This window comes from Lutra lutra, chromosome 5 (assembly GCF_902655055.1).
Source record: "Lutra lutra chromosome 5, mLutLut1.2, whole genome shotgun sequence".
NCBI lineage: Eukaryota > Metazoa > Chordata > Mammalia > Carnivora > Mustelidae > Lutra > Lutra lutra.
Window position 1 is genome coordinate 109,385,663 of NC_062282.1, and position 21,530 is coordinate 109,407,192.

The window sequence follows — 21,530 nt, forward strand, 5'->3', positions numbered from 1 at the left end:
GAACACCAGAGATAGTTCAAAGTGGTCCCTAAGAGTCTTCAATTCCTTTCAGCTTCCTATGATCCAGTAACTTCCCAAAGGCTTTGAAGAGAGTGCAGGTCCTTGCTTCCTAGAAATCTTTCCTCTGCACCCGGAAAATGTACACAGTGCAACCGCCTCCGCTTCTTGTGCGGATGCGTGCATTAGGAATCATGGCTGCTTTAGGCAGTGACGAGTATAAGCTTTTGAGAGTTGCTGAAAATATGTGATTGAACTAATGTTACCTCGCCTTTACAGACTATGCAAGTGAGTCTCCGGAGAGTATACTATTGTATTCCTGGTCCAAATTAAGGTTTGCATGGATATATTTAACCTTGTTTACACATACACCGAAGATTTTTTTTTCCCCACGTCTTTTTGTCAGGCAGAAGGGAACATACACTTAACTTCAATTTTGAGGTAGGTAATAGTCGTGAGAAAAAATACAAGACCCTCTAGGATCCAACCTCAGTTCACCTTTTTAGGCTTATGTCTTGATACTCCCCAAGTGACACAACAAACTAGGTGCTTGTAGTTAATAATATACCACTGGTGCTTTTGCAAACTACTCTTAAATTCAGCTTAAGCACTGCTTCTCTAGCAGGAAATTCTTACCTCTAAGGTGTCACCCTTATTTTCTTCTAGAATCCCGGCATTATTTCAGTAATAAGCACTATCACATTGCAGTTTCTATAAGTAATTTCATCTCTCTCATCCACTGCACTGTGAACTACTAGAGGACAGAAATTATGTACTTGCTTTTCTGTCGTCAGTGATAAGGTACTACATGTACTCCATAAATGCTTCTTGAAAGAATGGTCAAATGTATAAATTCTATTTACAAAATGCTAGGTCTTTCCCACAAAACTAGGGAGAGACCTGTTCATTTTTTACTTTGTCACTTCATTCTGACCTCTTCTAGGTCCTAAGAAAAAATGAGACTGATCTGCCTATTACTAAGGTGAAGGAATCTGTTACAAATTACCTATTACTATTCTTCCCAGTATGAAGGGGCTATTTTGCATTTAAACATGGAACATGGCTAGCATAGGAGCACAGGCATTTACAAGACACTGGATTTGAATCCAAAATTTTTTTTAAGCCATGCAGGGAATTCAACAGATTAAATGGCCTTTTAATTGATCATCTTTTAAGACTGCCCGGAAAGAAGACCAGTTCCTGCCATGGACACAGCTGAGCCCATTCAGGAACTAAAATATCAGCACCGAACAATTTTCAGGAGAGATGGAATAAAAAAATTCTGGAGCCAGGAAAGAGGTTACGCAGAGTATTCAAACCTTGGTAAGCTATGGACTTCAGTGCCCACCACCTATCCCTTCTAGCCCTGCAGTAAGTCTCTGTGACCGAGACAGTACATCTGATGCTAAATCAATCCTTAATCCTCTTCTGCATCCTACCACCCCACCAAGAATACAACAGGAGTCTCTGAATATTCTGTGGGCCTAAAACTACCTACGCTGCCCTTTGGGTTAGAGAACAGGATTCAGTGGTAGCTCTTTGAAAAAACTACATTAAAGAAAATGCTAATTGCTTTTCTTCATAGAATCATAGAATCCTTTTCTCTGTGTCCCAAAGAGCTTGTGTTTCAAAAGGTCACAGTGTCTAGGGTCAGAAATGAGCTGCCTCCCACTCTGTTGAGCATCTCCACACAGCAAAATTGTTTGTATGTTACCACAGATTTTTCAAAAAAATTATTTCTTCCTCTACTTTCCACCTAGCTTCTCCAAAATGCCAAATTTAAAGAAATGCCCTAGAACTGATTATCTAGAATATTCTTCCCTTTATTCATACTAGATTTGTGCTAGCATATGAAAGATTAGTTGACATAGCTTTTGGAAAATCTAGTTGGCAGGAGAGTGGGACAACAGATGGGCTCAGAAACCAGACCCAGAAAGGTGACTTACTCTGCATGTATATGCTGATAAGAGTCCTATTTTTAGGATACCCTGAAAATTCTTGACCTAATGCAAAGCCCAAGAGACAGTTCAGAGTAGGCACAATGATCATAACCTGATTCCCTCTCTAAAGCAAAATATGTAACTTTTGGCCAGAGAGATATGCCAAAAATGTAAAATAAACAATTATATTGATAGCCTATAGCAGCTTTTATCTTTTGTGAGAAAAGCAAGCAACGCTTAACAAGCTTTTCTTATGTTTCCTAGAATTCTTTTCAAGTACTTTAAAGTGGTCTTTAAAAATAGATGGCTTTTAGTTCCAGACTTTGTTTCTATAGAAAGAGCTACCAGCAGCCTCATTTTCAAATAACTCTAAATAATTTTCTTAAAAAAAGAAAAGGAATTAATAGCTGAGGACAATATCTAATTAGTACTACCTACAATGGGCAATTTTTAGCTAAGATGTTTATGTTTCTTCTAGCTTGAATTTCAGTTGAAACTGAAAAAAATGTTAACTGAACTTTTAATAACGCTCTACTGCAAAATTTTTTAGTCATATTCCAAATGTTTTTCTTGCTTTGATGAAACTGTTGAAGGTATTTCCTTGTTATCAAAACCCAAAGACACTTATGACAAGTTATAAGGATAAGAGATCTGAAAATTGTTTATCATCACCTACTGAGTTATTCAGAAGATTCTCGTTCTAGTTGACACATAAAAAGTAAACTAGACACATTAAAGTGCTGTATTTAAAAACAAATAAAATACTTTGTGTTTGGGGGCAGTTAAAATAAGTGGAGACCTGACACTAAAAAGAATGAAAAACACAAACAGGAGTATCATTCTGTAATTGTTCTATTTTGCTATTTTCACTCTAAGTACGCAGTCTTATTTAGAGAATGACAGCCGGTCAAATTTTCAGAGGCTACTATACCAGTCAGTTATTCTAAACTCTTTTATGCTAAATATGAACATCTTCCCAGTACTACTCTTAAGTCTGATCTCATTTATCTTCCTCCTTAAGAACTGCATAGCTTGTTTTAAATAGCTGAAACACCTGTGATACACTAGCGAGTCTGCTTCGAGGTACTCTGTTAATGCTCTGGTATGACCAGAGGAAAAAGCAAGCATTATTAAATATGAATGCAATCCTTACCAACACAAATTGAACTTTTTCCCCAATAAAAAAGCTAGTCCAGAAAAATGTCTCATTCTATAAGGATTTATCATTCCCATATCACAGTGAAAGAAACTTGGGTCATTTACCAATTTTGTTTTCTATTATGTGCCTTAGAGATACCTCACGAAAAACTGGTATCTGACATAACAGAATAACATTTGCAGAATGTAATATTGTAGTGACAGTACTGAGGTTGATTGTTACAGACATATTAAACTCTTTGAGTATTAAATGGTTACATCCTATTTATATAGAACATTGGTCCAATAATAAAAATAGAGAACAGCAGCTGGAAATTTATCTCATTCAATGTTCAGAGATAAAAGGGTTGACCATTCACTCCATTATTTTCTGTAAGTAAGTCCTTTCCCATACTGAAATCTGATGGTAATTAAATTCTGATATTCTTCCAAGCTACTGTATGAAGAGAATGCTGAAGGCCATCACTATACAGCATACTGCAACGTAAGGACTCTTCCGTTCACCTATTGAAAAAAAAGGGGAGATGTTTATGTTGATTAACTGAGTTTAAGTTATCATGGATATGATAAGGTTACTATGGGAGAGGGATACATGAGGCTCAAGATAAAGTTCTTAGCTAGGGGCCCGTACATTTGGGGAGATGGGCCAAACAAGCAGTGGCTGCAGCATAAAAGCCAAGTACAATACAAAATGAGCTAAATTATGCTTTTGGAATTTATTTGACAGAGAAAGACATAGGGTGAGAGGGAACACAAGCAAGTGGAGTGGGAGAGGCAGAAGCAGGCTTCCCACTGAGCAGGAAGCCGGATGGAGGGCTCGATCCCAGGACCCTAAGATCATGACCTGAGCCGAAGGCTCAGTCATTTAATCGACTGAGCCACCCAGGAGCCCCAAGAAAGAGACTCTTAACTATAGAGAGAACAAACTGATGGTTACCAGAGGGAAGGTGAGTGGGGGGGATGGGTGAAACAGGTGGCGGGGATTAAGGAGTGTATTTGTCCTGATGAACATTTCATGATACATGAAGTATTGTATCACTATATTGTATATCTGAAACTAGTATTGCACTGTATGTTAACTAATGCAGTTAAAAGAGAAACTTTGGTTACTCTTGGGCTAGAAATGTAGAACTTAAAACAGCCACTTTTATGAGTCAATTTTCACATGTGTTTAAAAGTTGTTTTTATTTGGAGATTTTCCTTTGCCTGAAGTAGAATGGAGTTGGCTTGTGAAGCTGTCTTACAAACAGAGACCCTGTGATTTTCAGTTATCCCAAACTCATTTTGTTCTTTCCTGCTTTTCATTTATTGAAGGGCTGTAGAGTTCCACAAAGCACCAGGCATTTATGCTATTTTGAGGGTGCATGAGAAAGGAAGAAGAAAGAAGAGGGAGTGATGTGTTACTTCTAGAAATAATCATGGGCACATACCTGGTGTTGTAGTGGAGACTATATATACTCCCCTCACTTGTTTTTCTATGTTTAAAATCAGCTCTCTTGGGGCACCTGGGTGGCTCAGTCGGTAAAGTGTCTACCTTCAGCTCACGTGATCACCCCAGGCTCCTTCTCCCTCTCCTCCCCATTGGTGCTCTCTCTCACTATCTCTGTCTCTCTCAAATAAAATCTTAAAATAAAATAAAATGAAATAAAATCAGTTCTCCTCCAGTAACTAAATTCCTTCAGCAATTGGTAAGTTTAGTTAATTACCTCTGGAAAATGTCAATCTTGACCATCCTCTCAACTAAAATCCTCAAGGTCATTTTTTCTTTTCAGAGCTTCCTCAAAGAGCTCACATAGTTATGTTGTTACTAATTTTACCTTTGTGTCTGCTCAGTGACAGTATTCACAGAAGATATACACATATAAATAGAAAAAACATTCACTGTTTTTCTCAAAGTATTTTTCTGTCCATAGACATTGGGCTGCTTTCTAGCTAAAGGAAAATTTAAAAAGTGAGACAACAGCATTTTCACAATGCTGCTATCTCAATAGGAAAAAAAAAAAAAACAACAATTTAAACTAAAAAATAACTTGGGTCATCATTTTTAACTAACTAATGTTAATTTTTTGGGCAAATTATCAAACAAAACAAAACCTTATTCAAATATAATTTTCAAGTGGATTTCATAAGCAAGCCAGTCACTCTAATTAGGGCTAGATACTCTAACTGTCCAATATCGTCTTATTAAACACCTAAAAGAAAAAATTAATATTGCCCTAAGTTCTCCATCTGTTGGAAATTAAGTTTTGAGGAAGTTCTTCTCTTCCTCATCTTCCAACTTAGAATGCTATAATTTACACATGGGTTTCATTTTCCTGTTTTTGATTTTCTTGAAAGAGACTGCCATGTGGTAGAACTAAACATCTTTGGTTGAACTTGGGTAAGAATGTTACTTCTTGTCTGGTCTTCAGTCTGTTTAAGTGAATGTGAAACAGTTGCTGTAACGTGATGTGTAACATGGTAAGATGATTTGGCTGGACCTTTTCCTATTAAAATTGTATCCTTTCTTGGTGAATATATTCTGTGTCAAGATAAGAGAGGAGCATGTGGCTGGGAAAGTCTGCCTATCAGCATCAACGTTTTTGGGGCCATTTTGCCAAAATGAAAAGCTACTGCTTTCACATAATTGGCATGAACGAACACTTTAACTGAACCATTTAACGTATGGCACTCAGTCAAGAGAAAAAATGAAAATAGTAACTGACCAAGCAAAAAAAAGGGCACAATTTATAATTAGACATCAAAACAGATGATATCACAGGAAACCATTAAGAGAGCTATAAACTAGATGCCTTAAACTTTCAGCTATACTTTCAAATAACCATTGTGAAAAGGGTCACCTGGGTTGGCTACTGAATGAAGCTGTATATACTTCTCTAATTTATTACAGAAAATGGATTTAAAATACCTTCACATTTAACTTAAAATCCCTTAATTTAAATATTTTATTTGTGAATTAGCAACTTCATAATATTAAGATGAAAGCTCTATCTCCTAACTCCAGACTTCTTATATTTTTACCAGTGAATATTCAGTATTCCTCTGATCCAGAGAATTTTACTGTATTTGAACTGTCCTATTCTTCCATTATGTTCTCTTTTTGTAGTTTACTTGAGGTATTCTTTGCACTCTGTTCCTTGACAATATTATTTCATTTTCTTTGGTGACTTGGCTTTGAAACAGTTTGCTTTACACATATTTACATTTACTACTAGCTATCAGAATTAGCCATCAAGGGTGCTCTTCTGTCTCTTGATCTCTTCCTTCTCAGTTATTTTTAAAGTGATTAAGATTTCTACTGTTATTTTAGGCTTTGCAGCTGTTGAGAATGATTGGATGTCAGGTAAGTCTGTACCACAGATCTCTGTAAATCTAGGCTGGGCCCTCTCAATTTTGGCACTACTGACATTTTGGGCTCATTCTATGTGAGGAGCTGTTCTGTGCACTTTAATATGTTTAGCAACATCCATGATCTGTACTCAGTGTATGTCCCCCCACTCTAGTGGTGACAACCAAAAATGTCTCCAGACACCATTAAAATATCCTGATTGATAACAACTTATCTAGGCTATACCTGTGCTTTACGTATCTAAAGTCAATGATCTTTTCTACAAAAGAAAGATTCACATGTCTGTCACCCTAAGAGATAGTAAGTCCAAAGAACATCGAGGAAGAACAGTTTAACATGTTAAAAGCACAGTGAATTCTCAAGAAGATGTCTGTTTCAATAATCAATACATTAAGATGAGGGCCTAGAAAGTACTTTTCTCTGAAACTATTTATAGTATACTGTCATTTTCTATAGTAAGACACCTGAAAGACCAACAAATCTTGTGATCTAATCGTAACATATTCTGAAAGGACTTCTATGTAACTTGGTATGAAGCTTACAACTTCACTATTAATGGGTCTTGCCTAGTATTAAAAGCTCAAAGGAAGAAAACTTGCTCTCTCATAATTATTTATATCCGTGGCTAACAACGTATTTCTAAAATTTGTTTTATTTAGAAAAATTTCTAAAATGTTACAAAATCTTAGTTTGTAGTTCTCAATGTTTAATCAATTTCGTTTCCTGTTACGGACCATCTTCTAAATCTTCCACATCTATGATAAATGAATCCAAAAGAAAACATAATACTCTGGATGGAACACAGCTTATCTAGGGACATGACTCCTAAACTCCCCCTCCTATTTAAAGTGATTCACTGGGGTAATTCAGGCTGTTGTCAGACTAACTATACTGTCAAATACAGCAACTTTTTTTTTTTTTTTTATTATGGAAGTCATACCTTTATAAAAGAAAATAGTTACATACAAATTAAATATTGGAAGAGTACTAAAACCTAGCTTTTTTTCAGGGGGTCATGTAAATAATTCCAAAGAGGAGAAATATTCATTTTGTTCTGTCCAAGTGGAACAATCACAAATTGCTCTGTAATGCTTTTTTTTTTTTTTGAACTAGCTATGTTAAAAAGGGTAAAATCTATTATTTAAGAACACTGGTGGATTACATCAGTAAAGTACATTTTAATTCATTCACTTGTCAATCATTTGAGTCTCTACTATGAACTAGGCACTGTGCTAAATGTTATATTAAACATATAGGGATGGGATAAGAGTATATTATTATTTGAACAAAAACATACAATGACACTACTAATTTTACTATGAGAAGTTAGAAGATAATCATATTTAACTTTAATCAATTAGAACAAAATTCAGTTATGATCACATGAGTTTGACAGGTGAAACAGTTAATGCTTTCCAAAAGCAATAAATAACATTCTTGGACTTAGCATACGGGAATAAATTGAGTAATTTTAGACGACTGCTTAGCGAGCCTTCCATTAGATGGAAAATTCATCCTTTTATCAAAATAGTACACGTTATACAGAGCAGCATGCTCTATAAGAATGTGTGCATTCTTATAAACTGTACACATTTGATTAAAATTTCAGCACTAGGAATGCATAGCATTTGATATTTGAATTAGATTTTTCCTGTAGTTTCCATCTTCCTGCTAATTAAGTCTTATGAGGTATCTACCATGTCTAGTATTAAATAGCATAAGGAAAAGAGTTTGGGGGAATTCGACAAACTTTTGCAAAATTGCTCAAAATTGGGAAGCCTGCGGTTTTAAAACAGATGTTTGCCTTCTGTGAATATGGCATAAGTAAACTGCCCAACAATTTACAGCCGAAGATGTGGCGATTTTAACAGACACTTACCAATTCTGGCGCATTTCCAAAATATACCCAACAATCTGCATATAATAAAAAAGGAAATAGTAGCTATTAATTAGTGAGAAAGGTTATTTTCTCAGTAACCTACAGAGCATTCAATACAAACTGGCATTTTACCTTTTGATACTTCAAAACTGAAATTTGGTATTGAGCCACCATTTATGTAGGAAAGTAGGACACACTTGCTTATCAAATGTCAGTGTATATAAACTGTTACAGACTGGAATATATGTCGTATCCTAGGTTAAACGCACAGTAAATTAATACGTGCAGCAAAAATGTGCACAGGGCTTTTTTTTACTGTAGAACTGATTCAGTCAACTTCAAGTGCTTAACTCTCAAAAGTAGAAAATATATATGCCAATTTACATAAACATTAATTTTGAGAAAATGGTAAATGAACATAGTTGGTTTGGGTGTTTTTGCCATTAAAAAATAAAACTCACACTAAGGAAATTATTTCTTATAGAATGTAGTTCTATATTTAAAGGATTTATAACCATGAACTCCAGTGATAGCATTTACATAACTATGTCACTCAATAAGGAAAGATATAAAAATAGGTGCCTATGTTTTCAATATAAGTACAAAATCCTAGTTTAGGGTAGTCTGTGTATGAGTTAACTAAATATGACATTTAAAACACATACATTCTGGAAATAATTAGAATGAAGATGTTCATCACCATTCTTTGAATGAATATACTATGAATTAAATACAAATTATATGCATATATCACTTATTCAGCATGTATAAGAAGTAGAAGATTTAAAACAAAATCAACCGAGTCACTGAGATAGCTAAAAGATATGAAAACACTGTAGACAACTATTTTGTTGCTCTGACAAAAGAAGAGAATTATGAATGGTGTTATACATAGCTACAAATCAAGATAAATTAGTAGTACTTACTGCAGTAGGTTAGGAGTGGTGTAGTAACAAAACTGAAATATGTAAATTCCAGGGAAATTTACGTTATGCTTTTTTTTTGGGGGGGGGCCCGAAGAGATGGCTGGCTGATGAATAATTATATATGAGTGGTTAAGAATGAAAGAAATTACTGGTTCGATTAAGTTCTATATATATTCCTCCTTTGAAGTATAACTTCTTAACCCCAAATCAAAAAGTCTCATGGTTCAGCTGCCATGAAATGGGCAAAAATACAAGTTTATTTTGAAGGATAGATATTCTGACAGGTGCAACAATTTTACTATAGGAATAAAAGGACAAAGATCAAAGATATTTTTGAAAATAATATAAGAAAATATAAGGGCCAGATTGTGCCTAAGTTTAATCCTACTTAATTGGCTGCATAACTGTAAGCAAATTTTCTCCTTAATAGAAACTCACCCTCATAGGCTTTTTATAAGGATTGATTTCATTATTACAAAGAAATTCTTCAGAATAGTAACTAATGGGCTGTGTTCAGTAATACATAGATTAAAGGCACAAGTGACTGGGGCGCCTGGGTGGCTCAGTGGGTTAAGCCTCTGCCTTCGGCTCAGGTCTTGATCTCAGGGTCCTAGAATTGAGCCCCACATAGGGCTCTCTGCTCAGCAGGGAGCCTGCTTCCCCCCCTCTCTTTGCCTCCCTCTCCACCTACTTGTGATCTCTCTCTCTGTCAAATAAATAAATAAAATCTTAAAAAAAAAATATAAAGGCACATGTGATAGTAACTTTAGATGTCACTTAAAATTGGCTTACCTATCATCAAAAAACTAAAGACAATCGGTGAATCATTTGCAATGCCATGGTTCCTTGATTCTAAAAATCTACTGAGGATAACATGCCCATAGATTTAAAGCTATGGTGACCCAGTGGCAGGACACCTGAAGCTCCTCCATGGGAAACTCAGAGTCCCACAGAACATAATCTAAAACTGTAAGATCACAATCAGGATCAGTTCAGGTGTGATAATCTAGAAATAACTCAAAGCTTCATTAGGGAACTGTTACAACACATATACTAAAAACTATATAAATGAAAAAAATTCCCTAACTCAAGCAACTTAGAGATTCATCAGTACTACTTAGGCCTTTCCCTTATATTTCTCTACCTAGACATATTTCTGTAATATGCCAAATGCTATTTATTAAAGATTTCTATTTATTTATTTATTTATTTATTTGAGAGAGAGAGAGAGAGAGAGAGAGAGAGAAAAGTGTGCATGTGTGTGCACAAGCAGGCAGAGTGGCAGGCAGAGGCAGAAGCAGGTTCTCTGCTGCTGAACAGGGAGGCCAGACATGGGGGCTCGATCCCAGAATCCTGGGATCATGACCTGAGTCAGAGTCAGCCACTTAACCAACTGAGCCACCAGCTTAACCGACTGAGCCACCCACGTGCCCCAAACGCTATTTATTAGAACACAGGAACTTTATTAGTTAAGAAAAACCAATACAATTATGCCACTTGGTTTCTACAGCTATAAGTCAATAAGTATATATGCTGATAAAGCTAATCAAGTCTATGATAACATGAAATAAGGCAAAGTAGCAATAATTTATTGCTGCTTTTTAGTTCTGTATTACTTGAAGCAGCAAAAATATTGTTATTTTCAAAAGTGAAATTATCAAGAACCTGTGTTGTCCAGTTAGCCTACACATCTCTACTTAAACATGGGATATTCACTATAATGAAAGGACAGTTTATTATGAGTTTCAAAAGAACATATACTATAAAAGGACAATGACCCATTAAGCATTGCTCCCAGAGAAAATATTCCTAATGTACAAGTCAAAATGGGGCCTAACATTTATATAAATAGAAGCAAAGTTTTAAAAAAAAGCCTTCAAGCAGTTGACTATATGAGTACATGCTTCAAAATACAGAAGTAGGCATGCGAGTTCTTTGGTCTTATATGTAGGAGAAATATACTACTACTCAACCTCTACTGTAAGGTTGGCAGCCCTGAGAAATCCTTTTTTAATGTAGCATGTAATGGATGTATTCCTGCTCCCCAAAGAAAGAGGAGCAGACTTTTCCACATGCAACCTACTTTTCTCCATAACAGCAGCAGCAAAGCATCGATATTCTATTCCACTACTACGTGACTGTTTTTATAATGAAATAAACACTTAAATATCTTACTAGGTAGATGTTATGTATTATATTACAATACCAAGCCAAACAGCAATGAGGATGTTTACTGGTTTCTACCATATACTTTAAGGTAATAGGGGTTGCAGAAGAAAGAATAAAACCGTTTAGTTGCATGGAAAGGCTTCATGCACAACTAAGCAACAAGTAAGATTACAGAACTTCAACAAAGGAACAAAATACTATGTAATTTCATCTGATTTTTAAAAATGGACAAAGTAAGTGAAGACTAAGTGCAAGAGGACTTCAGAGGAAAAAAATGTGATGAAAAGTCAACATCTACAAAGGAAGAGGGTCATTGTCACAAAAACTGTTGGGCAAATAACATCAGCAGGTTAAATAAAATCCCTCAGGCTAACAGAAACAGATGATCAGTATATTAGAACAGGATTAGGGATTTTTAATATTTGAAACTAGTTAGAGGTTCTATTTGTGCCTTTATATATATTTCAACAACCCTAGGAAATAACAAGGAAGAAATGGTAACAAAAGCTAAATAATTTAGATGACACAATGTCTGAATAAATGCTAACTATGTCCTCAAAGATAGAATGGAGGTGAAGGGAAAAGAAGCTAAAATTATTACTCTCATAGCTATCACCTTGCCTCTTGCAGATTTTTATTAGTTGAAAAACAGAATTTGACCTTGCAGGATCCTAATTTGGCCTGATACAGGTGCTGGAGATAACTATTCCTATGTGAAGTATATTCTTTCATTCTTTTATTTCTTAAAACGATTAAGTAGGCATAGGCTTTTATTAAGGAACGATTAAGACAATTTCTCTTGGGGCACCTGGGTGGCCCAGTGGGTTAAAGCCTCTGCCTTCGGCTCAGGTCATGATCTTAGGGTCCTGGAATCGAGCCCCACATTGGGCTCTCTGCTCAGTGGGGAGCCTGCTTCCTCCTCTCTCTCTCCTGCCTCTCTGCCTACTTGTGATCTCCCTGTCTGTCAAATAAATAAATAAAATCTTAAAAAAAAAAAAAAGTCTTTACATTAAAAAAAAAAGACAATTTCTCTTAGAAATTAGTAAATATTCAAGGCAAAGAAAATTTACATAGCTTTCATCACATAGTCTCTGGTTTTTAATATACTTTTCCTTTTGGTTGAATTCAACCAAATTGAATTAAAATTTCTCTTCTGTGTGGTATTATATTTGAGCTCAATTTTTTTCAGGATGTGAACATATAATACAAGAGATGTATCAAGCCCAAGACTTAATTTTTACTATTGCTTTAAGTTAGCTAAATATATTTCCCTGAAGATGTTTGCTTTCTGATGCTAATAAGGAACCTATATGATTCGAACAGTCTTAGACTGGAGAGGGAAATGTCTACATCATATTTTTTTTATGGACACAGTGCTTGCTAACTGTTTTATGCTTCAAAAACATGATAACCAACTTTTTTTTTTTTTAATAACCAGCTTTATTGATTATTGCATAAAAAGTTAAGGCCAAATACTATCTTTGAAAGTGCTAAACTGTATTTCTAATTCCAGATGAAAAAAAACCTGTCATATCTTTTTAAGTGTACTTTTTATAGACACATTTCAGGTCACTTCTAACATCTGTCTTTTTATTTATTAAGATTCTGTGCATACAGAGATTTCAGATTTTTAAAAACGGAGAAAATAATGTAGAAAGCTGTTACAAAATGAAGTTATATATAGGAACTAAATTATTTAATGACCTTTATGGTAATTTACCCTCAATGTCTATAGGACCTAATTTGGGTGGTTAGATACCATTAGTAACATACCCAGTTTTATTTCTGTCCAGGAGGCTGGGTGCCAAGGATCGGATATAAGCACAGGTACATATAAGCAGCAAGATTACAGTCAACAGACTCTGAAAATTGAAAATGGCAGACTAAAAAGAGAAAAAGAAAAAATTATTATCACAAGAAAAATAGCATAGGTAAAAAATGCCAGACAATTCCATATTAAGAATTATACTTTTGTTCTTCTCAAAGACAAACAGAATGGCATGTCTGTGAACACTTAAAACCCCAAATCATAAAGTATTCCAAGAGTGTACTTCCCTCTCCATTCTTTGGGGTAAGGAATGCAGAAGATGTAATAAAAATTCTAAATGTGAGAACTTGAAAACACTACCGAAAATGTCATGGATCCAAAACCGAATCAATATGTAATTAATACAGATGTTTTAGGAGCCCAGACTACTAGGCAGGACACAGAGTTTACAAGCTCTGAGTTTGGCTGGCCATATGACTCCAGCCAAACCGTTAACCTCAGTCTCTCTTTCACATCTGTAAACTGGGTGGAAAGTGGGTATATAAGACTAAATGTTGGCTAAAGTTTCTTTCAATTCTGAAATTGTTAGGATAAGAATGATTTAAATTTAAGCAATCATGTTCCATGCATTGACTAAACTAAGCTATTAGATTTTGGTGAAGGAAAACCACTTGCTCATTTACTGCTCATTCTTTAAAACTTACTTAACAAAATTTAACACGGGTATCCCAGGAAATCAGTTTTCCAGTAGAGGAAAACTGAGGTGGGCTCAGTCTATTCAAAATTCAGTTCAAGCATTATCTTTTCCAGGAAGTCTCCTTGAACCCATTGGCCTCCCCCTCTCCTTTTTTCATATAGAACTCTCCTTTCTGTTCTCACAGGAACTGTTAAACATTTTATAATGCTCATCCCTGAAAGTAGACAACATCTCATGAGGTATCTGACTGTGTACCTACCACACAGGTGACCAGAAGTAATGGCTTAAAAACTAAAACAATTTTTTGAAAGTGCAGGAATACCACTATATATTGTAATATAAGAATAGTATTTCCATTACAAAAGGTAGATAAAATGTATCAATATCACATAGTACCTAGCAATATGCTTATTTAGTAAACTCAGAAGGCCCTCCTATGGTGTCAGAAGTTAGACAAAGAGTAAGAGTTGCAAAATGTTTTGAGAAAGGCAAAACTGTTACTTTGAAAGAAACAATTGTTAAGTGCTACCTGAAAAGCCCAAAAGAACCTAGTGAAAAACAATCACACACAGTAAGGGAAATTGAGTAAGGTGGCTGAGTACATAAGAAAAATATTTAAATCAACAGCCTTCAGAATGACATTACCAACCAGCTGAAAGACATAATGGAAAAAAAGTTTCCATTTACAGTAGCAACTAGAACAAAAAGCTGATGTATCTAAGAATAAGCTTAACAAGAAATGCAGCACTGGTATTAAAGAACAAAACTGACTAAACATTTAAATGTACTGAAAAACCTTAAAGTAGAATGGAGTGGTATACCATGTTCTTATATTGGAAAGCAAAATTATAAAGCTAATCTATAAATTTAAAGATGACTCAATACCAACCAATTATTTTTGAAATACACAACTGATTTTGAAGTTCATATGAAAAAAGAAATAAGCAGTAACAGCCAAGAGAATCCTAAAACAAGAACTAGGCTTGTCAGAAACTCAGTATTTTTTAACCTGCTATATATTTTTATGATAAATATTTACAAACTATTCAAAATATTAAGAAATTACACATGCCATTCATCAATATTCTTAAAGACACAAAAAAATGCTTTCGTACAATTCTAAGCAGTGGGGAGAACAGCACACAAAATTTCATAATCAGCGTTATCTTCAGCTGTGTAAACCTTTATGTAAACAAGAAGGAAGAAAGCACTGATTATCTTTGGAAAATTTTTAGCCCAATTCTCAACTCTTTTGGATTTCTCAGATTTTCTAAGTGTTATTTTTATGGTCTGAAAAAGATAAAATTTATTTGTAATTACTATTTAAATAGTTATTTTGTATGCAAATCACTTCTTCATGGATATACAAAGGATAAAGTTTAGTATGTCTTGGTTTCTTATTGAACTGGATTTTAATTTTACATTTATGAGAGTAAGTGATACAAATTTTATAACTTGAAAAAAACCAATAAATGAACTCTAAAGGTAAATTCTATATAGAAAAGACAGTATTTCACAATGTTTATCTTTCAAAGATATTTTGAACATGTATGTGAGTATATTGATACAGTATTTGATTAACAACCTCATGAAATACAAAGTACAGATTTCTTTTCAGTCAACATAACTAAACACATATTTAGTATCTACTCTTTTGGGAGCAGGAGGCTAGACACAGGATTAAAAAAGTACATAGCAGGATTCCTTCCCTCCAGGAGTCTATAGCTAATGACAATAACTGATATTCACTGGAGGCTTGTTTAGGATTATTTTGTTTATCCTCATATATTTGAGTTAGGTGTTATTAATTCCTGTATTTTATATATGAGACAACTGAGGCATACAGCAGTTATAAGCAAGTTAGAACAGGATATATATTCAAAAGAGTAACTAGCAATTCTTTGTAGCATGTATTAAGCAGCGACTGAACCATACTGGCAAAAAAAAAATGCTGTTTTCATAAAGAAAGTCAAGAAAAGTTTCAAGGAGAAAGCAAGGACTAAGTTAAGAAAGGGCACAATTAGATTGACAATAGAGAACAGGCTCCCAAAGAGACAAAATCATGGAAAACATCCTCACAGAATCAGGAATTTGTATGTTTAAGGAATAATGAGCAGGCTTACTATATCAAGCAAAGGACTGTTGTAGTAGTGTGGCTGGAAAATCAATTTGCAAAGTAGGTTTATCATGTTCCTAATGGGAGTATCTAAATTTCACGATTTTTGCATTGTGTACTTTTTCTTTCCCTGAATGTTGTAGTGAAAAAAAATGCTTAAATGATAGGATGTCTGGGATTGGTTTCTAAATAATCCATTGTGTGTGATGGGAGGTGTGGGGTTGAAGAAACGCTGAGGATGTGAGGCTTCATTAGCTCTTCTACCTTTCTATGTTTGAATTTTTATATAATAGAAGAATTTAAGAGGCACTTAGAGACATGCCTATTATTACAGAAGTGGGGTGTGTATATATACATTTGTGTGTGAAACCATTTATAAATGAAAAACCATTTAAAAGTGTGCAATATATGTTACATACAACTTTGTTTCTGGGGTTTATAGATCCTAAAATTTAAACAAATAATCTTAGGTGGTAAAGGCTTTTAGATGTACTCATACTCTGACCAAACAAGAATGTTTCAAAGCTACAGATATTAGCCTACCATTTCTTACCCTACCTAAGCATTCCTTTTAATGCTTCGCATCTGTTGTCTGCTGATATAAACTTTTCATCTCAGGTTGAAAGGAAACAGATGTTCCTGTTCTTGCAGAAAAACAACTAGGATTTTCAATAGGAAAATGATATTAAAAAGGAAGAAGCTAAGAAAAAAAGTAAGCAAAACTGATCACAAAATAGAGGAAAAGATGATTAATAAAAGGTGATACAGGAAGTAAAATTCATTTAATGTTTAATTTTTTTTCAGATCATGAAATCTTTTTCAGACCTAGCTACTACTCTTGACTTTTTTTTTTTTTTAAGATTTTATTTATTTATTTGACAGATCACAAGTAGGCAGAGGCAGGCAGAGAGAGAGGGGGAAGCAGGCTTCCTGCAGAGCAGAAAGCCCAATGCGGGGCTCGATCCCAGGAGCCTGGGATCATGACCTGAGCCGAAGGCAGAGGCTTTAACCCACTGAGCCACCCAGGCGCCCCTACTCTTGACTTTCTGATATGCTTCAGATAATTAGTGCTATTTTACTAAATAAATTATCAAAACCAGAAGGAAATCAACTTGGTGAGTCCCTTTGCATAATCATTCTGAAGTAAATCACAATTTATTAGGCCTTCTGAAATAATGATAATTCACTTTCATCTGGCCACCACTACAGCAGATGAAATAATTTATCAATGAAAAGATGAAGATTCGTTGATGCAAAGCTTAGTGCTAAAACAAGAAATTACTTGTGATGTTAATACATCTTTTTAAAAAATTCTTTATTCAAGTCAATTTGAAGTTAGGAATATTTACTGCAATTTCAATTTTTATCATTTTACCTAAGAAGATACAATTTCTTGTTTCAGCCAGAAGTGAATGTTCAAACTATTAAGTTTGGATATAAGGCAAGAATTCAGTGTAAAGTTTTGTTTTAAATGTATATATAAAAATAGTTTAAGAAACCATCTGAAACATTAGGAATAGAGAGAAAAACAGGGGAGAAGATCCCAGCGGTATAAAGGTACGAAGAACCAATGAGAAAGGCAGCAGAAATATACATATTAATATGCTGAACAGTTGTTTGGAGTGCTCAGTGATTGGTTGCTAACTGTACTTAATCCATAGAAAAGCCTAAGCCTACAGTCTTCATTAGTCCTGGATCACTTGAGCTCCGTATAGCTTATATATTTATTTTTAGCACTATCAAAATAAATTGTTTATAAATTGTTTAACCAATTGTTGATTAAGGGCCTTCTTCATGCATAACCGTATGGGAGCTTCAAATGTTGACTGCATCTTTTTTTTTTTTTTTTTTTAAGATTTTATTTATTTATTTGAGAGAGAGACAGTGAGAGAGAGCATGAGTGAGAAGGTCAGAGGGAGAAGCAGACTCCCCATGGAGCTGGGAGCCCGATGCGGGACTCGATCCCGGGACTCCGGGATCATGACCTGAGCCCAAGGCAGTCGTCCAACCAACTGAGCCACCCAGGCATCCCTGTTGACTGCATCTTATGTGGAAGTAACGGACGTATTAATTCCTCCAGTTTAACTGAAATTCACTTTAAAAAAGAAGAGCTGAATACCAAAGACTTAGAATTTTTAAAACTCCAAATAGTAACAATTTTACTTGTTTTAAGACTTGCTGCTTTTTACACAAAACTAGTCATTTATCCCTCTCAGAAGGTGGAAGGAGACCCAGAAATGATATTCCTGACCTAATTGTGATAAAAATTATACAGTACTGCAAAAGTGGGTCAGCATTTTATTATTTACAAATCTAGGTCAGGCCAGCATTTTCCAACAAGTCTCTACTTGTAAATTTATATGTACCACTATTTTCTCTTAAACTGGAACACATGGAAATGCAGGGATAAATGAAGCCTGTAAATATGCAAACACCCCCCACTTGCCCAAAATAAGTAATCACAGATGATTAATAATATTTCCATTAACACAGAAATACCGACCTTTGGTGTTATTAGCATTAAGTTCAACCTTTGTTGCTTACTGTAAGGTAGCACTTACTGTAAGGTAGGCAAATTATCTTGTTTAATTTGAAACCAAGAAACCAGGATTACTTAATGTTTTAATGTTAAGAACCTGTCTCTTAACATCAGAGGTCACTACGCATTTGCATTATTTAGGAAATAAACCAATATACATATTTGCCCTTGGATAAATCTGCACCTCTAAATTATCAGTTTAATTTAATTTCACTTGTAAAATGAGGAGCTGGACTAAATACCCATTTGATCTCATTGGTCCTATTTCAAAAATGTAGACCTTTTCTACTCAACTTTTCCACTTAAAGAACTTTCAATGCTGTGAGGAAAGGTACAGTTCAGAGCAGAAGCACCTCAATTCTGTTCTCCACTGGTAACACAGGTGGTCATTTGCATTTATTTTCATCTCACTGTCATGGTATCTATAATTCATTTGCTATGTTTGTGTTGCTTAGTTTCAGAGCGGTTTTATAGACACCAGATCTAAATATAAAGCAACAAGGGGATCAAAGGTGTTAATTGGAGAAAGCATACACAGAACCATGATAAGGAGTAGACTTTAAAAAAATGAAGCAATAAATACTTCACATGTTCTTGATAATTTGATAAGACAGAAGTATGCAAAGGCCAAAGTGCAATTCCTGTTATGAAGAAAAGTGTTCTGACCATACAGTCAGAAATGACAAAGCCTGATAAAAGGGAAAAACTTTTCAATACTTGGAGTCAAATATGGTATGCAGCCTGGCTGTTCATAAGAATAACTTGAAGCTTTTAGGCGCTTGGGTGGCTCAGTCGGTTAAGTGTATGCCTTCGGCTCAGGTCATGATCCCAGAGTTCTGGAATGGAGTCCTGTGTTGTTGGGCTCCCTCCCTTTGCCCCTCCCCCTACTCATTCTCACAATCTTTCTCTCTCAAATAATAAATAAATAAAATCTTAAAAAAAAAAAAAAAAGAATTACTTGGAGCTTAGAAAAACTGTTGCTGCTCAGAAATTTGGACTGAACTGGGCATGACTCTCTTTCCCCAGATGTAGAGTCATCTGAGTACTAACTCCAGCTGTCATTGTGATGTAGATACTAGAAGACCTGGTCTCTCGAAAACTCCAGCTAGAGAGGGAAGAAATATAGGCAACAGTGTATTGCTGTTTTGTTTGTTTGTTTGTTTTTTGTGGTAAGTGCTATGGCTGGAGGTACATTGGAGGTATATACACATGGGCTATGGATGCCCAAATAGAGACCCAGGAGAAGAAAACAGATGGGGTAGGGAAGGATTTTTGGGAAGAGATAAAACTTGAGATAAATCTTTAAGGATATTAAGAGGGAGAAAAAGGCATTCTGAAGTTTAAAAGTTAATGTTAATCTTAAACACAGTATCAGTCTTGCTAGTAGCTAGTTCGAAGAAGCTAAGATGATGAAAATAAATCTTTGACATGTACTATGTGTAGAATAATTAAACTTCAGCATCTAGGAAGATATGCAAGAATTAAGAGTGACAATTTCTAGGGGCACCTGGCTGGCTCAGTCATTACAGCATGTGACTCTTGTTGCAGGTAGACATTATTTAAAAAAAAAAAAAAAGAAAAGAAAAAGGAGAAGAAAGAGTAACAACATCTATTCTTTTTCAAATGAAAATGGAATCAAATTCTCTAAATAAGTAACAGTTCTCTAATGGCACTCTAAAAGCACATGTACTCATCAGGTTGTGGCAGCTAGGCTAAGATGCTGGAGTATATTCTTGACTAAGAATAGACTGCCGTTTTCAAAGTTCTCCAGGAAAGACGCTGTGACTTGTGTCCCATCTATAATCAAAGTACTAGGGCTAAAGCAACAAATAATGAGTTTTCAATTAAACGCCTAAAAGTTTAGTCCTGTATGGGGTTCTGCAGGAACCTCTGGAAACGTAAGCTCAGTAGCGTTCATCCCACAATAGCTTTTTTGGGGGTCATGGTTGTTTTTGATACTATAATTAAGGCATGCATCCTTTCTCCAGAAATATGCTCATAAATGCAACATCTGGCCCGTGGATTTCATTAAGTTCACCGGGTGTAGAGGCTGTTGGCATTTACCATAACAAAGGTAAAAGGGCTTGAGACAGCTTGGGAGATTTCACTATTACTACCACTACATCTGTCCTCTGGCCATGCTGATTTTACGTTTTTTCTCTGCCTGGAGATCCAGGCATTTCTTTTGAAAACTTTTTGTGACTCATTTTAAATTTTCCTAAGAGGCCCAAACTATCAAAGGAATCTGCAATAACACAAAATAATACATACAACCTTAAAAATGTGTGGGGAAGGCAGGTCCGAGGTCAAACACCACCTTAAGTACATTCCTAGAAGAAAAACCACTTCTCCAGAGATCGCCAATAATTAAAACCTACAGTTTGTAGAGCAGGAAGAGCCTGAAAGGTCACTACCTCAACAGACCCCAATTAAGATGTGGAGCTTGGTGTTTAGACCAACAGTGAAACACCTGAACCAGGCCCGTAGAGACGTCAGAGAACGCGAAATAATCCGCACAAACTGAAGCTCCATGCCTCCAGGAGTCAGTGACCAGAAAGAGTCTGTATACACGACTGGGTTAAGGCAACCAGCGCAGTTCTTCGAAACAAGTCAGAAAGGTAGACTGTGCGGGAGGCGCTGGGACCTGCGACTGCGGGCTCTCTGGGGACGGTGGGCCTTGGTTCGCCCCGGTTCTCCCTGGCTGGGCGTGCAGGGGCCACATGGTTCCCGGGCCTGAGCATCTTCCCAGCCCCGGCAGAATCAAGGTAGTGACAGGGCTCCCTGGCCCGCGCACCCAGGGCCGCCGCCCAACCCTCCAGCCCTAGCTCGCGCCCGGAGCCCCTTCACCAAGCTCGGCTGCGACCCACCGCCCCAATTCTTACCATAGTGAGGCCGGCGAAGCCCCAGCCACATCACCCTTCCGGGCCCAGGGCGGAAGAGGCGTGCACGCTCCCCGCATCCGGTTGGGCCTGTCATGGTTCCTCCTCCCGAG

General features: G+C 35.8%; 1 protein-coding gene and 1 non-coding gene across 2 annotated transcripts; both read right to left on the minus strand.

The window, feature by feature from the left end:
- Positions 1-387: 387 nt before the first annotated feature.
- Positions 388-21,523, minus strand: TMEM167A (transmembrane protein 167A). Its single transcript, XM_047729310.1, has 4 exons — positions 21,421-21,523; positions 13,192-13,301; positions 8,324-8,358; positions 388-3,599 (listed from the first exon to the last, which is right to left on the minus strand). Exons 1-4 carry the CDS (start codon positions 21,421-21,423, stop codon positions 3,529-3,531), a joined length of 219 nt encoding a protein of 72 aa, XP_047585266.1. The 5' UTR covers positions 21,424-21,523; the 3' UTR covers positions 388-3,528.
- LOC125101478 (small nucleolar RNA U109) lies at positions 11,193-11,327 on the minus strand. Its single transcript, XR_007127875.1, has one exon. It is a non-coding gene; the product is annotated as a small nucleolar RNA U109 (small nucleolar RNA).
- Positions 21,524-21,530: the final 7 nt, after the last annotated feature.

Coding starts and splice junctions, on each gene's coding strand:
- TMEM167A (XM_047729310.1), bottom strand. Junction 8,359..13,191: donor CTGGACAGAAATAAAACTGG/GTATGTTACTAA, acceptor TATTATATGCAG/ATTGTTGGGTATATTTTGGA. Junction 3,600..8,323: donor TTGGAAATGCGCCAGAATTG/GTAAGTGTCTGT, acceptor TTTTTTCAATAG/GTGAACGGAAGAGTCCTTAC.